The 12759-nt window shown below is 37.3% G+C and overlaps 1 protein-coding gene across 2 annotated transcripts in view; it reads left to right on the top strand.

Annotated features, from left to right (window-relative positions):
- EIF2AK3 (eukaryotic translation initiation factor 2 alpha kinase 3) overlaps positions 1-12759 on the top strand; it is a 101430-nt gene that overhangs the window by 40205 nt on the left and 48466 nt on the right. For both annotated transcript variants that reach the window (XM_023725477.1, XM_004390653.3), the window contains 5 exons: positions 1968-2162; positions 4837-4967; positions 6577-6811; positions 7184-7346; positions 8881-9021. In XM_023725477.1, coding sequence (XP_023581245.1) covers positions 1983-2162; positions 4837-4967; positions 6577-6811; positions 7184-7346; positions 8881-9021 — 850 coding nt within the window. In that variant the 5' untranslated portion in view covers positions 1968-1982. The remainder of the gene's footprint in view (positions 1-1967; positions 2163-4836; positions 4968-6576; positions 6812-7183; positions 7347-8880; positions 9022-12759) is intronic.

The raw sequence follows: 12759 nt of genomic DNA, 5'->3' as shown, positions 1-12759 counted from the left end.
TAGGATTTGGGGTCTTTAATAAGATGATAATAGAGAGCTGTTAAACATTTTTGAGTAGTATAATAACAAGCTTAAACTCTGTCTCAGAGAGATTAATCTAGAAGATACGTAGAGGTTGGTTTGAGGAAATTTTCAGTTAAGAAGAATTGTAAAGAGACTATTATAAGAGGTCAGGCAGGAGATAACGAGGATTTGAAATAAAAATGAGAGAAAGTAGATTAGAATAGCGGCTTTCAACCTGTCCTTTAGAAACCCAGAGGTGTAGGGGAAGGGCAGTAGACAGGGAAAATGTGTGAGTCGAGCACCAAGTTAGAACTCCCAGTGTTTGTATGGGACATTTAAGTGAGTATACCTTTAAAGAGATGATTCTGCTGCTTAAGGAAGAACAACAACAGGAGCAGCAACAAATGCGTACAGAAATTTTGTTTTAAAAAGATTTACAAGGCTGGCATTTGTTTAGAGTCCTTTTCAACTCCTACCTCTTTCATACTCCCTTTTTCCAAAGTTTTGAGCCTGAGTAACCAGGCGAATAGTTGTGTCATTAACTGAAATAAGTCAAATTATATATTTTTTAAATGCCGTATACTAAAACTTACATATCTTACTCACGAGTAACTCACGTTCTTGGCCAAAAATCTTGGTGGTCATTCTGGACTCCTTTCTGTTGGCTCATGCTCTGCAGTCATTCCCCTGTGAAATCCTGTTGGCTTTACCTTCCAGTTCGCTATGAGTTGGAATCAACTCGCCAGCACTGAGTTTCACCTTCCAGTTGTATCCCAGATCTGCCCACCTTCACACCTCCATGCTGCCAGCCTAATCGGAGCCACCATCCTCTCTTATCTTCTGCCTGCTCTTCCCACCTCCACTCTTGCCCCTGTAGTCTAGTCTGTTCGTTTTCCTTGTACCTCAAGCATGACACTTCCCCCTTAGGGCTTTTGCAAAAGACTATCCCCAGATGTCAGCATGATTAGCTCTCTCATCTTTAGGTCTTTGCTCAAATGTTACTTTCTCAATTGGACCTACTCTGAGCGCCTTATTAACAACCCCTCCCTCCCATTTTCCAGTCCTCCTTTATTTGTTTTCCTATGACGTTTATCACCTAACATACTATATAATTTATTATGTCGTTTGTCTCCCATCACCAGAATTTAAGCTCCACAAAGGGCAGTGATTTTGTTTTGTTTTGCTCACTGATCTATCTCAAGCACCAGAATAGTGCCTGGCACACAGTAGGCCCTCACTAAACATTGTTAAAAGAAGGAGAGAAAACAGCATAAAACTAGTAAGCTTAGTTACCAGGCTCACTGCAGATTTGAGAAAGCAAATAAAAGAAGGGATGGAGCTTGAATCAACATTTCCAAACCTGTGTTCTGTGGATACCAGTATCCAAGTCTATGATAGTAATTGGCCTGGAAAATACTGCAAATGCTATTACTTTACTAAAAAGAAAACAAAAAAACATAGTGTACATTAGCATATTAATGGCTACCAGAAGTCCTGTAGTACCCTCTTAAACTTACTTGATGACAAAACGCTTTTGGTAACTCACCTATAATATGGGACACTGGTGTCCCATGGAGCCCTGGTGAGGTAGTGGTTAAGAGCTAGGCTGCAAACCAAGAGGTCAGCAGTTCGAATCTACCAACCAACTGCTCCTTGGAAACCCTGTGGGGCAGTTCTACCCTGCCCTATAGGGTCACTACGAGTCGGATTTGACTTGTCAGCAGCGGGTTTGGTTTTTGGTTTTGGTATTGTCTCATGGAACAGAGTTTGAGAAAAACCGTACTAAAGTATTATTTGTAGGCCTGGGAGTGATTTGCGGTTCTTTTAAATTACTTTTTTGGTTGATGGACTGTGTTCCTTCATTTGCTACTCATAAGGAAGGTGGAGTACATGAGGCCCCAAACTCTTAGCTACTGCTCTTGTTTTAAACTTGTGACCCTTTTAAAAGTTAGCTTTTGTTTTAGGTATTTGGGAACAAGATGATCATTCCTTCCCTGGATGGAGACCTCTTCCAGTGGGACCGAGACCGTGAGAGCATGGAAACAGTTCCTTTCACAGTGGAGTCACTTCTTGAATCTTCTTATAAATATGGAGATGATGTCGTTTTGGCTGGAGGGAAATCTTTCACTACATATGGACTCAGTGCATATAGTGGAAAGGTGGGTGCAATTGTTGAATTTATTTTAGGGAAAATCAGAATAAGGATAGAAGAAATAATTTCTTAAACTATAATATCACTCTGAGGTTTACTATAATTTTCTTCTGAGGATCTCATTTTAATAAAAATGGGCTAATACGTGTTTCAGCTGCTTTTTTTCATATGTTGATTGTAAATCTTCACACTATTCCTAAATGTTACATATTTTTTCCCATTTTGACAGATGAAGAGTCCTCCAAAGACTAGTAATAATCATGATAATAAGAATAATTGCTTCTACATATGTATTTGTCTAGTTTGGTCCTATAATAACCCAAGAGGAAAGTTTATACTCTTTTACAGATGAAAAAATGGAGGCTTTAAAAGGTTAAGAAACTTTCAAGGTCAGATTTGACTTAGATCACACTGTTAATGACCTAGACTTTTTCTAGTATTAGCTCTTAGAATATAACTGTAATATAATTTTCTTCTAAGCTTGAGTCTTGTAATATAAATTCATATTAAAAAAAAACAAACAACCATACCCATTGCTGTTGAGTCAGTTCCCACTCATAGCGACCCTATAGGACAGAGTAGGACTGCCCCATAGGGTTTCCAAGGAGCAGCTGGTGGATTCGAACTGCTGACCTTTTGGTTAGCAGCTGAATGCTTAACCGTGGTGCCACCAGGGCTCCAAATTCATATTAGAAGCAACTAATTAAAAATATCTTTTTTAAAAAGGATCAAAATAACCCCTGAGACTCGCCTCAAGACACCCTTTTAACCTGGAACTGAAGGCTCTTTTGGAGGCTGCCTTTCAGCCAAATAATAGATTGGCCTATAAAGTAAACAATAATACCCATGAGAAATGTGCTGCTTAGATGATCAACTATATGAGACCAAATGGGCAACATCTGCCCGAAAGCAAAGATGAGAAGGCAAGGAGAGGCAGGGAAGCTAGAGGGATGGAAACGGGGAAGGCATCGTAGAAATGGGGAGAGTGCTGACACATTGCGGGGATAGCAGCTGATGTCATGGAACAATTTGTGCATGAATTGTTGAATGAAAAACTAATTTGCTGTGTAAACTTTCACCTAGAACACAATAAAGTGTTGTAAAAAAGTGGTATCAGACATGAGACCTACCCATATTGGGTTGATAAGCACTGAAAATATTACGGTTCTGCGTCTCCTACTTATATGCATTTGTAAATAAGAATATTAGTTAACTGTAAAATAAACGTAAGAAATTTTTTAAAAAGGTCAAAATTTTTTTAAATTTATATATATATGTATGTATGTGCTTTAGATGAAGATTTACAGAGCAAATTAGTTTCTCGTTAAATAGTTAATACCCATATTGTTTTGTGACGTTGGTTGCCAACCCAGTGACGTATCAACACTCTCCCCTTCTTGACCTTGGGTTCCCCATTTTCATTCATCCAGCTTTCCTAACCTCAGGAGTGACCTCAGTTCTGAGTTAAAAAATATTTTCTTAAGCTCTTGTTGTGGGTAGTTGCCATCGAGTCAGCTCTGATTCATGGTAACCTTCATGTATAACAGAATGAAACGTTCCTGGTTTCGTTAACATCTTGATATGTGAACATTTTACATATATATATGTAATATATGTTTGTAACATTGTGTTGTATATCATATATAAAATATAACAGGGAAGAATGAGAAAATAATGTTTTTACGCTTGAGTTTTCCAGACCTTTAAGATTCCTTATTTAATCTTATTTGGCCAGTGGGAGCTCCTTCAAGCTGACTCTTATATCCCGTGACATGCCTCCATCATTTTTTGAGCACATCTTTACTTTCTGGAATAATAAGTTGATAAAGGTTCGTCATGTACCTACCCAGTCCTAGTCCTGGAATCAACCATTTCTCTGAGGAGCCTTGGTCCCTTTTAGTGAGGAATAGAATTAAATAACAGAATCTGGGCACTAATGCTTATATAAGTATTAGATACTTAGATATCCAAAGCACCTTTTTGTTCTGGCAGATGCTTTTCTGCCTTCTTCACCCACCAGCATCTGTATTGTATTGAGGAAGCTAAGCAATCCTGTCTGGGCGTTTTTTGAGCAAGCACGTCAGTCTCTGTTTTTTTCAGTATTCTCATCCATAAAACAGCGAGATTGAACCTGATCATCTGGTTTTGATTTGACGTGCTGCTGTAAAATTGTGGTATTCTAGCAGGGATGCTTCTCTTTGTGAGGCTTTTAGTTCAGATCGTAGTAAGAGTCTTCCCTTTTCTTTTAATAAAGGAGGTACTTTAAAATACTAAAACTATTAGAAAAGGTTTAAAAAGTTTAAAACCAAATATATCTGTTATATGGAAACTTTGAGTTTGATTTTTTTTTTTTTTTAATTCACCTGGAATTTTAATGATATTATTGCTAAGATACCACAACTGGTTATCCATTTTTTCTTGATTATTCCATGGATCTCCGAGCTAAGACTAAAATTATCTAAATTCTTAAAATCATTCCCTGAAATAAATGTTTATTGGTACTTTTATGGTGCTAGATAACTCACTGTAGGAGTTAGTAATCTAAACGATGCTTATTACTTGGTTACTTCTTACACATTTCCCCAGTTTTCTTTTACTTTTTACAAATTATGTAGATTCTTTTAATGCCTCTGATCTCCTATAACTTGTATCCTTCACTGATTGTATATCTGTCTTTTTAGGTGAGGTATATCTGCTCAGCTTTGGGTTGTCGCCGATGGGATAGTGATGAAACGGAACAAGAAGACATCCTGCTTCTGCAACGCACCCAGAAAACTGTTAGAGCTGTCGGACCTCGTAGTGGCAATGAGAAGTGTGTATTCAGATAATGTTGCTATAGATATTATTTAAAAGTATACCTAACACCAAAAGTCATCAGATTTTTCTTTGTGGAGATTTACTGAACTATTTTGTTGCCCTAAAAGCATACTAGTCTTTTAAGAGAAATATAGGTCCTGAATTAAAAATGGCCTCATGGTTAACAAATCCTGGACTGAACTTTTCACCGTATGTTTCAAGATATGGTAACCAGTAGGAGTCCCATATGATGACTGTGTATTAGTTTAGTCTTAAGTTAATCTTATTTTTCATGGCAACCTCACTAATCAAAGTTCTTTGAATGCAGAAAGCTCTCAAGACAAAGTTAATGTGTTTGTTTTCAGCTTGGGCTTATTTAACTCTGCAGTTCTGTCTAGTAGGTTGTTTCTTAGTTTGTTTCACTGTCCAAATTTTAAAATAATAATTTTAGTCTGTTTTCTTAGAGTTATTAAAATATCATTTATTTAGTCAAATCCTTTTTCCAATAATGAGTTCCTTTTGTAATTTTTACATTTACATCTGTGATTAAAAAATAAGACAATTGGATTAGATATACTGGGTGGAAACCACGTGCTTGATTTTTTAAACTTAATATTTAAATTTTAAACTGCCTATGTAATAAAAATATTTTTAGATCTTTGTCTTTTGAAAATGAGTCAGACTTTCAAATTTTGTCTAATCTGATGCAGTATGATTCTGTTTCCTGTCTTGAAAACTTTTCTCAACTTTAGTTAAGAATGAATTCTTTTTACTTTCCCTGGACTGTGAGTTGGGGTTTGCATCGACTGATAACCTGACTCTTTATCGTGATGGGATTTTGTTGCCTTTTATGTTTGACTGCTTGCTGGTTACGCTCAACAGAATCTAAGATCCATCCTCCTTAAGTGTGTATTTTTTTTCAAAAGAAATTGAAATTCTTAGCTAGGACATTTTATATCTAAGTGATACGATACTATCAATAGTTAAGTGATTTTTCTGTTTCCTAGTTGTAGGGGAAACATTATTACTGTAACTTTATGGGTAAGGATACTGAGGCTCAGAAAAGGTTAAATGACTTGCAAATGCCAGTCAGTATACTGACTGAGATTAGTATACTAGATCACATTGCCTCTTCAGGCCGTGTTTTTATATAAATCTAAGATTGGTGCATTCATCCTGCCTTTTACGTTGGTTTATTGGCATATATTAATTTCTGTGCACTTAGTGAAATGTGCCCAGCTTTTAATTAAGAGGTACCTTAATGCTACCTCATTTTAAGGTGACTCTGATGTGTTTTGAGAAAAACACTCTGATTTGGCAGCATGAATATTTGTTTATTTTTGAGAATATATGTCCCACAGCTGTTGTCAGTCCACATTCAGAATCATTGTTCCTAAAAGGTCAGGACAAAGTCCTTGAGGGCCCTCTTGTGGCATAAATCATCAGCGCACTCCTTTCCAGAAGGTTGTGTTGAGTTCTTTTTCTTACCACAAAACACCATAATTCAAAGGCATTGATTCTTCTTTGGTCTTCCTTATTCACTCTTCTTTAATCTAGAAGCGTTCTGTGTTATTTGGTTTCTTCTTCTAAAAGTAATTTCTAAAACACACCTTTGTAAATTTAAGGTGGAATTTCAGTGTTGGCCACTTTGAACTTCGGTATATTCCAGAAATGGAAACTAGAGCCGGATTTATTGAAAGCACCTTTAAACCCAATGGGAACAAAGAAGAGTCCACAGTTATTTCAGATGTGGAAGAACAGGAAGCTGCCATGATTGACACAGTGATAAAAGTCTCTGTTGCCGATTGGAAGGTTATGGCGTTTAGCAAGAAGGGAGGACATCTGGAATGGGAATATCAGGTACCTAAAACCAGTGTTCTTTCCTCTCCCAGTTTCATCACACTCATTGGGTGGAGGGAAATAGCTGCCATTTTGGATTCTTGACTTGTTTTCTATGCTTTAAGCAATTTGTGATTTTAGACAGTATTTTATAAGTTGAGATTACATAAAACCAAAAACCAGTTGCCATGGAGTCAATTCTAACTCATGCTCCATAGGGTTTCAATAGCTGATTGTTTTGAAGTAGGTCACCAGGTCTTTCTTCCGAAATACCTCTGGGTGGACTCAAACCACCAACCTTACGGTTAGCAGCTGAGCACTTAACCATTTGTGCCTCCCAGTGACTCCTACATAAAACACTGCTTTAATATCTTTTTTCCATTTTTTCTTTAGTTTTGTACTCCAATTGCATCTGCCTGGTTGATTAAGGATGACAAAGTCATTCCAATCAGTCTTTTTGATGATACAAGTTATGTATCTAACAATGAAATTTTAGAAGATGAAGACGACATTGTAGAAGCTGCCCGAGGAGCCACAGAAAGCAGTGTTTACTTGGGTGAGTAGATGTCTCTCATCCAGTACATATTGACATCTAGATTATGTTCCTTCGTTGTTCCTTTCTACTTCAGGTGTGTTTATAGTAGTTTTAATTCCTGAATACATTCTCTGATTTAGATTGCCTTTAAGATTTATGCTTTGATTTCCATTCCTGCTATTTTTCCATTTGTTCGATTCTGAAAATTTTAATAGCATATTGTTTTTCTCTGAGATCTATGTTAGAATGACTTAGAAATGTTCTCATTACATAACATGATTTAAAATTACTCATATATCCTCAAAGTCTACAACTTTCTACATTTGTATTTGCATGTATATCAGTTTGCTTCCTCCTTAGAGACTGGGTTTATTTGTTTCTATACATCTATACAACTGATCTGAGAAATAAAAACAAAACCCTTGTGTGCTTCTGGACAATTGAAGACCTTTAATATAATAAATTTTGAAATTTCTAATCTAATTATTGGAACTAGTCTCAGTGGTCAAATACCTATAAAATTCTTTCAGCTCTATCAGTGTACTGACCATACCTCAGTCTTAAAAGAATACAAGAATTTGAAAGGGTAACATGTCACACATGTATTATGATAGTATTTAACTGAATTGTTAGCATTATCTCTGGAATTCAAGAAATCAAATGACTTATTGCATTGAGCAAATTTGCTGCAAAGGACCTCTTTAAAATGTTGAAAAGCAAAGATATCACTTTGAGGACTAAAATATGCCTGACCCAAGCCATGGTATTTTCAATCACCTCATATGCATGCGAAAGCTGGACAATGAATAAACAAGACCGAAGAGGAATTGATGCCTTTGAATTATGGTGTTGATGAAGAATATTGAATGTACCATGGATGGCTAGAAGAACAAACAAGTCTATCTTGGAAGTACAGACAGTGTTCCTTGGAAGTGAGGATGGTAAGACTTTGTACTTTGGACATGTTATCAGGAGGGATGAGTCCCTGGAGAAGGAAGGACATCATGCTTGATAAAGTAGAGGGCCAATGAGAAAGAGGAAGACCCTCGATGAGATGGATTGACACAGTGGCTACAACAATGGGCTCAAACATAGCAACTATTATGAGGATGAGGCAGGGCTGGGCAGTGTTTCATTCTGTTGCACACCAGGTCGCTATGAGTTGGAATTGACTTGATGGCACCTAACAACAGGTAAATTTTCTTTAAGCAGAAAGTCACTTCATCTGAGCTATCAGTTACATAAGGCTTACAATGGCTTCCTACTGTTGAAATTTCTACAGGCAGGGTTTTTCTGTGATTATGGAAATTGTACTGTTATTCTGTGAGACACATTGCATGGGCCTTTTCCCTGTTATTTTTGTTGGGTAACCCATGAGTCAAATTTGAGTGCTCCAGGCATGGTTCTTCTTTGTAAAGAGCTGTGTAGCACATGAATAAATAACTCGAATTAATCTTTTTTTTTTTTTTAATCAAAACGAACCTTCTTTGAAAAAAAATCATTGGTGCTTGCAAAAGGATTCTAAACATAATTGGCAATGTTTTGGTTGATTCAGGAATGTACAGAGGACAGCTGTATCTGCAGTCATCAGTCAGAATTTCAGAAAAGTTTCCTACAAGCCCCAAGGCCTTGGAATCTGTCAATAATGAAAATGCAATTGTTCCTTTGCCAACAATCAAGTGGAAGCCCTTAATTCGTAAGTGAATTATCAAATTTTATAAATATTATTAAAGTGCTCAGAGGCCTAATCATGACTATCTTTGCCCTAGTTTTGAATATTATAGAGATGAGAGCTATTATGTACCTTGTATTTTATTGATAAACTAGGAAGGTATTTCAGTTGTTATGAATTTTAATTATCATTTAGGGCATTATTTCATTGAAGCCGCAGTTGCTTCTATAGAAATCAATGAATATTTAGGTAAAACTAATCTAACATCATATTTTTCTACAGTTAAAGGAGTTGAATGCAAATATTGGTCTACCTACTTCCCTCAGTTATCTTTCTGTACCTTGTGTATATGATTTTCATTGCATGGGTCACATCATATTTTAATTACTCTACAAGGCCTTGTGCTTTCAAAGAGCAAGACCCTTAGGCCATTTGTTTGACTTTACATGTTCAGACTGAACTGTGGTTGGATATCTATTGAATGAATGAGGCACATTGTTTTCTTTTTTTTTAATATTTTGTTGTAATGGAGAAAATTTATATAGCACATTAGGTTCTCATTTAACTTCCAAAGTCCAGTTATTTTCTGTTTTGAGTTTTTTTTGATACCATATGTTTTCATTAATGAAAGCATGCTGAGTCATGGAGTGTGTTTAAACTTTTGGTTTGTAATACAGATTTTGAGAAATATCATCTGGTACTATATGGTTACCACAGAACTTTTAAAGTTCTAGAACCCATACTTATAGATCTCCTGTCTTTACCCCCGGACTTTGGTTGCTGATGTTTTTTTGTGGTGCCTTCCATTAGGTTACATGGAGAACCTCTGGTTTTCCAAATATGACACAAAAAAGACACAACCAAACCCACCAGGGCTCCCTAGCTATCACACAGGAAACCACAGATATGCTTACAAGGCTTATCTAGGGGTACAAAAGCCAAAAGAGACTGATTTTTCACCCAATCACACTTCCTGGTTGCACTACCTTACTTGCAAGCCTCAGACCCCAGATATTTTGTTTCAACTAATGTTTCTTTCATCTTTTGCCATTATGCAAGTCCCCACTGGAGGGAAACAAATTCTTTCAGTGATAAAAGCTTACTACCAAAGAACCTAAGAGCTGGAAAAAGTGAGTGGTACACCGTATATACCACAGATCATGAAAAAGTTAACAATTTCTATACATATTATTCAGTGACATTGGTTATACTTTTCACAATGTGTCAGTATTCTCATTATTTCTGTTCTGGTTGTTCTGTTTCCATTAAACTAACTTCCTTGTACCCCCTTACCTTCTCATCTTTGGTCTAGGGTAAGTGTTCACCATTAGGTCTCATTTAGATGATTGTTTAGAGGAGCACAGTACTCAAGTGTGATTTTATTTATTTGTTTATTATTTTTCTATGTATTAAGAGATATATTGCAAGGAATTGGCTTATACAATTGGGGAGGCTGGCTAGGTAAGTCCAAAATTCATAAAGCAGGCCATTAAAAAATAAGCCTGCAAATCGCAGACAAGATCTGCAGCTGCTGACCACAGGTAGTGGTTCTTCTTCAGAAAGCCCCAGTTCTGTTCTTGACCATTCAACTGATTAAATCAGGCTCACTCAGATTATCTAGGATAATCTTCTATACTTAAGGTAAAATGATTATAGACTTTAATCACAGCTATAAAATACCTTCACAGAAACACCTGTATAGTGTTTGGTTGAATAACTGGGAACCGTAGCCTAGCCAGGAGCCCTGGTAACACCATGGTTGAGAACTATGGCTGCTAACCAAAAGGTCGACCATTTGAATCCACCAGCCACTCCTTGGAAACCCTATGGGCCAGTTCTACTCTGTCCTATAGGATTCCTATGAATCAGAATCAATTTGACAGCATTGGATTTTTTGGTTTATAGTCTAGCCAAAGGAGCCCTGGTGGCACAGTAGTTAAAGCACTTGGCTGCTAACTGAAAGGTCAGAGGTTCGAACCTACCAGATACTCTGCAGGAAAGAGATGGTTGCAGTCTGCCTTCGTAAAGATTACGGCCTTGGAAACCCTATAGGGCAGTTCTTCTCTGTCCTCTAGGGTCTCTATGAGTTGAAATCAACTCAGTGGCAGTGGTTTGGTTTGTAGCCTAGTGGTTTATAGCCTAGCCAAGTTGACAGATAAAACTGACCATCACAGGATGCTATATAATTTATCACTCGAGGTAGGACGCCCTTGAGAGTGAAAGGGAGAGCTATTCATAATTATGCGAGGGCAAGCATAAACAGAGACTTTCACAAACTGCAGCATATGATCACCATATCTATGAGATGCCTAAAACCACCTCACAAAGTCCCTCTGTGCCTTAACAGGGCTCAGGAAGCAACCAAATGTTTTCCCACGTGGCCAAAAGTGTTGAAGCCATTATATATGAGCTGGCAGACTTGGAGAGGCCTCAAGCTTATGACAAGGGAGACCAGCAGAAAGCGGAGGGTCAGAGGTCTGGGGGAACACAGATGGAAGAGTATCAGCTCCTATCTAGATTCTTCCCAGTTCATGAGACCTAAACGGCTCTTAACAAAATTAGTGATGACCTCTGCATAGCTAGGAGAGAGTAGCATATCATAGTAGTTGAGCACATGATGTGGGATCAGGCTCCCTCAGTTCAAACCAAGCTTTGCCAGTTACTTAATGTATGATTTGAGCAAGTTATGTAAGTCTCTGTACCTCAGTTTCCTTATCTGGAAAATGGGGATAAATGAGTTACTAATACGCTTAAAGGTCTTACGATAGTTCCCAGGAATATTAACTATTATCGTTGTTACATCTAACAGCCATGTTTTAATCCTCATCCTGCTTGACCTGTCAGCAGCAGCTGACTGTTAATCATGCCTTACTTTTGTTTTTTTCTTTTTGTTGTTGTTTTTTCCCATTTTTTTAATTGTACTTTAGATGAAGGTTTACAGAACAAATAGTTTCTTTCTTTTTTTTAATGATACTTATAATGTCTCTTTTATTTTTATTTTTTTAAATTGTACTTTAGGTGAAGGTTTACAGAACAAATAGTTTCTCATTGAACAGTGAGTACACATATTGTTTTATGACATTGGTTAACAACCCCAAGACATGTCAACCCTCTCCTTTCTTGACCTTTTTTTTTTTTTTTTTTTTTTTGGTGAAAATATACATAGCCAAAGATACACCATTTCAAAAATTTCTACATGCACAATTCAGTGACATCGATTATGTTCTCCAGTTGTGCTGCTATTCTTACTTTAGATGAAGGTTTACAGAAGAAAATAGTTTCTCATTAAACAGTTAGTACACATGTTGCCCTATGACAATGGTTAACAACACCACTACATGTTAACACTGTCCTTATTCAAAGTTGGGTTCCTTATCACTAGCTTTCCTGTCCCCTTCTGCCTTCTAGTCCTTGTCCTTGGACTGCTGTGCCTCATTAGTCCTGTTTTGTTTTATGGGGCCGTCCAATCCCTGGCTGAACAGTGAACCTCGGAAGTGATTTCACCACGGAGCTAAAAGGGTGTCTGGGGGCCATACTCTTTCAGGGTTTCTCCAGTCTCTTTCAGGCCAGTAAATCTGGTCTTTTTGTGTGTGTTAGAATTTTGTTCCACACCCTTCTCCAGCTCTGTCCAGAACCCTCTGTTGTGATCCCACTTAGAGCAGTTAGTGGTGGTAGCTGGGCACCATCTAGCTGTACTGGACTCAGTCTGGTGGAGGCCTTGGTAGCTGTGGTCCATTAGTCCTTTGGACTAATCTTTTCCTT

The sequence above is a fragment of the Trichechus manatus genome, unplaced genomic scaffold (assembly GCF_000243295.1).
Source record: "Trichechus manatus latirostris isolate Lorelei unplaced genomic scaffold, TriManLat1.0 scaffold00316, whole genome shotgun sequence".
NCBI lineage: Eukaryota > Metazoa > Chordata > Mammalia > Sirenia > Trichechidae > Trichechus > Trichechus manatus.
This window is presented reverse-complemented; position numbering and strand designations above follow the sequence as displayed.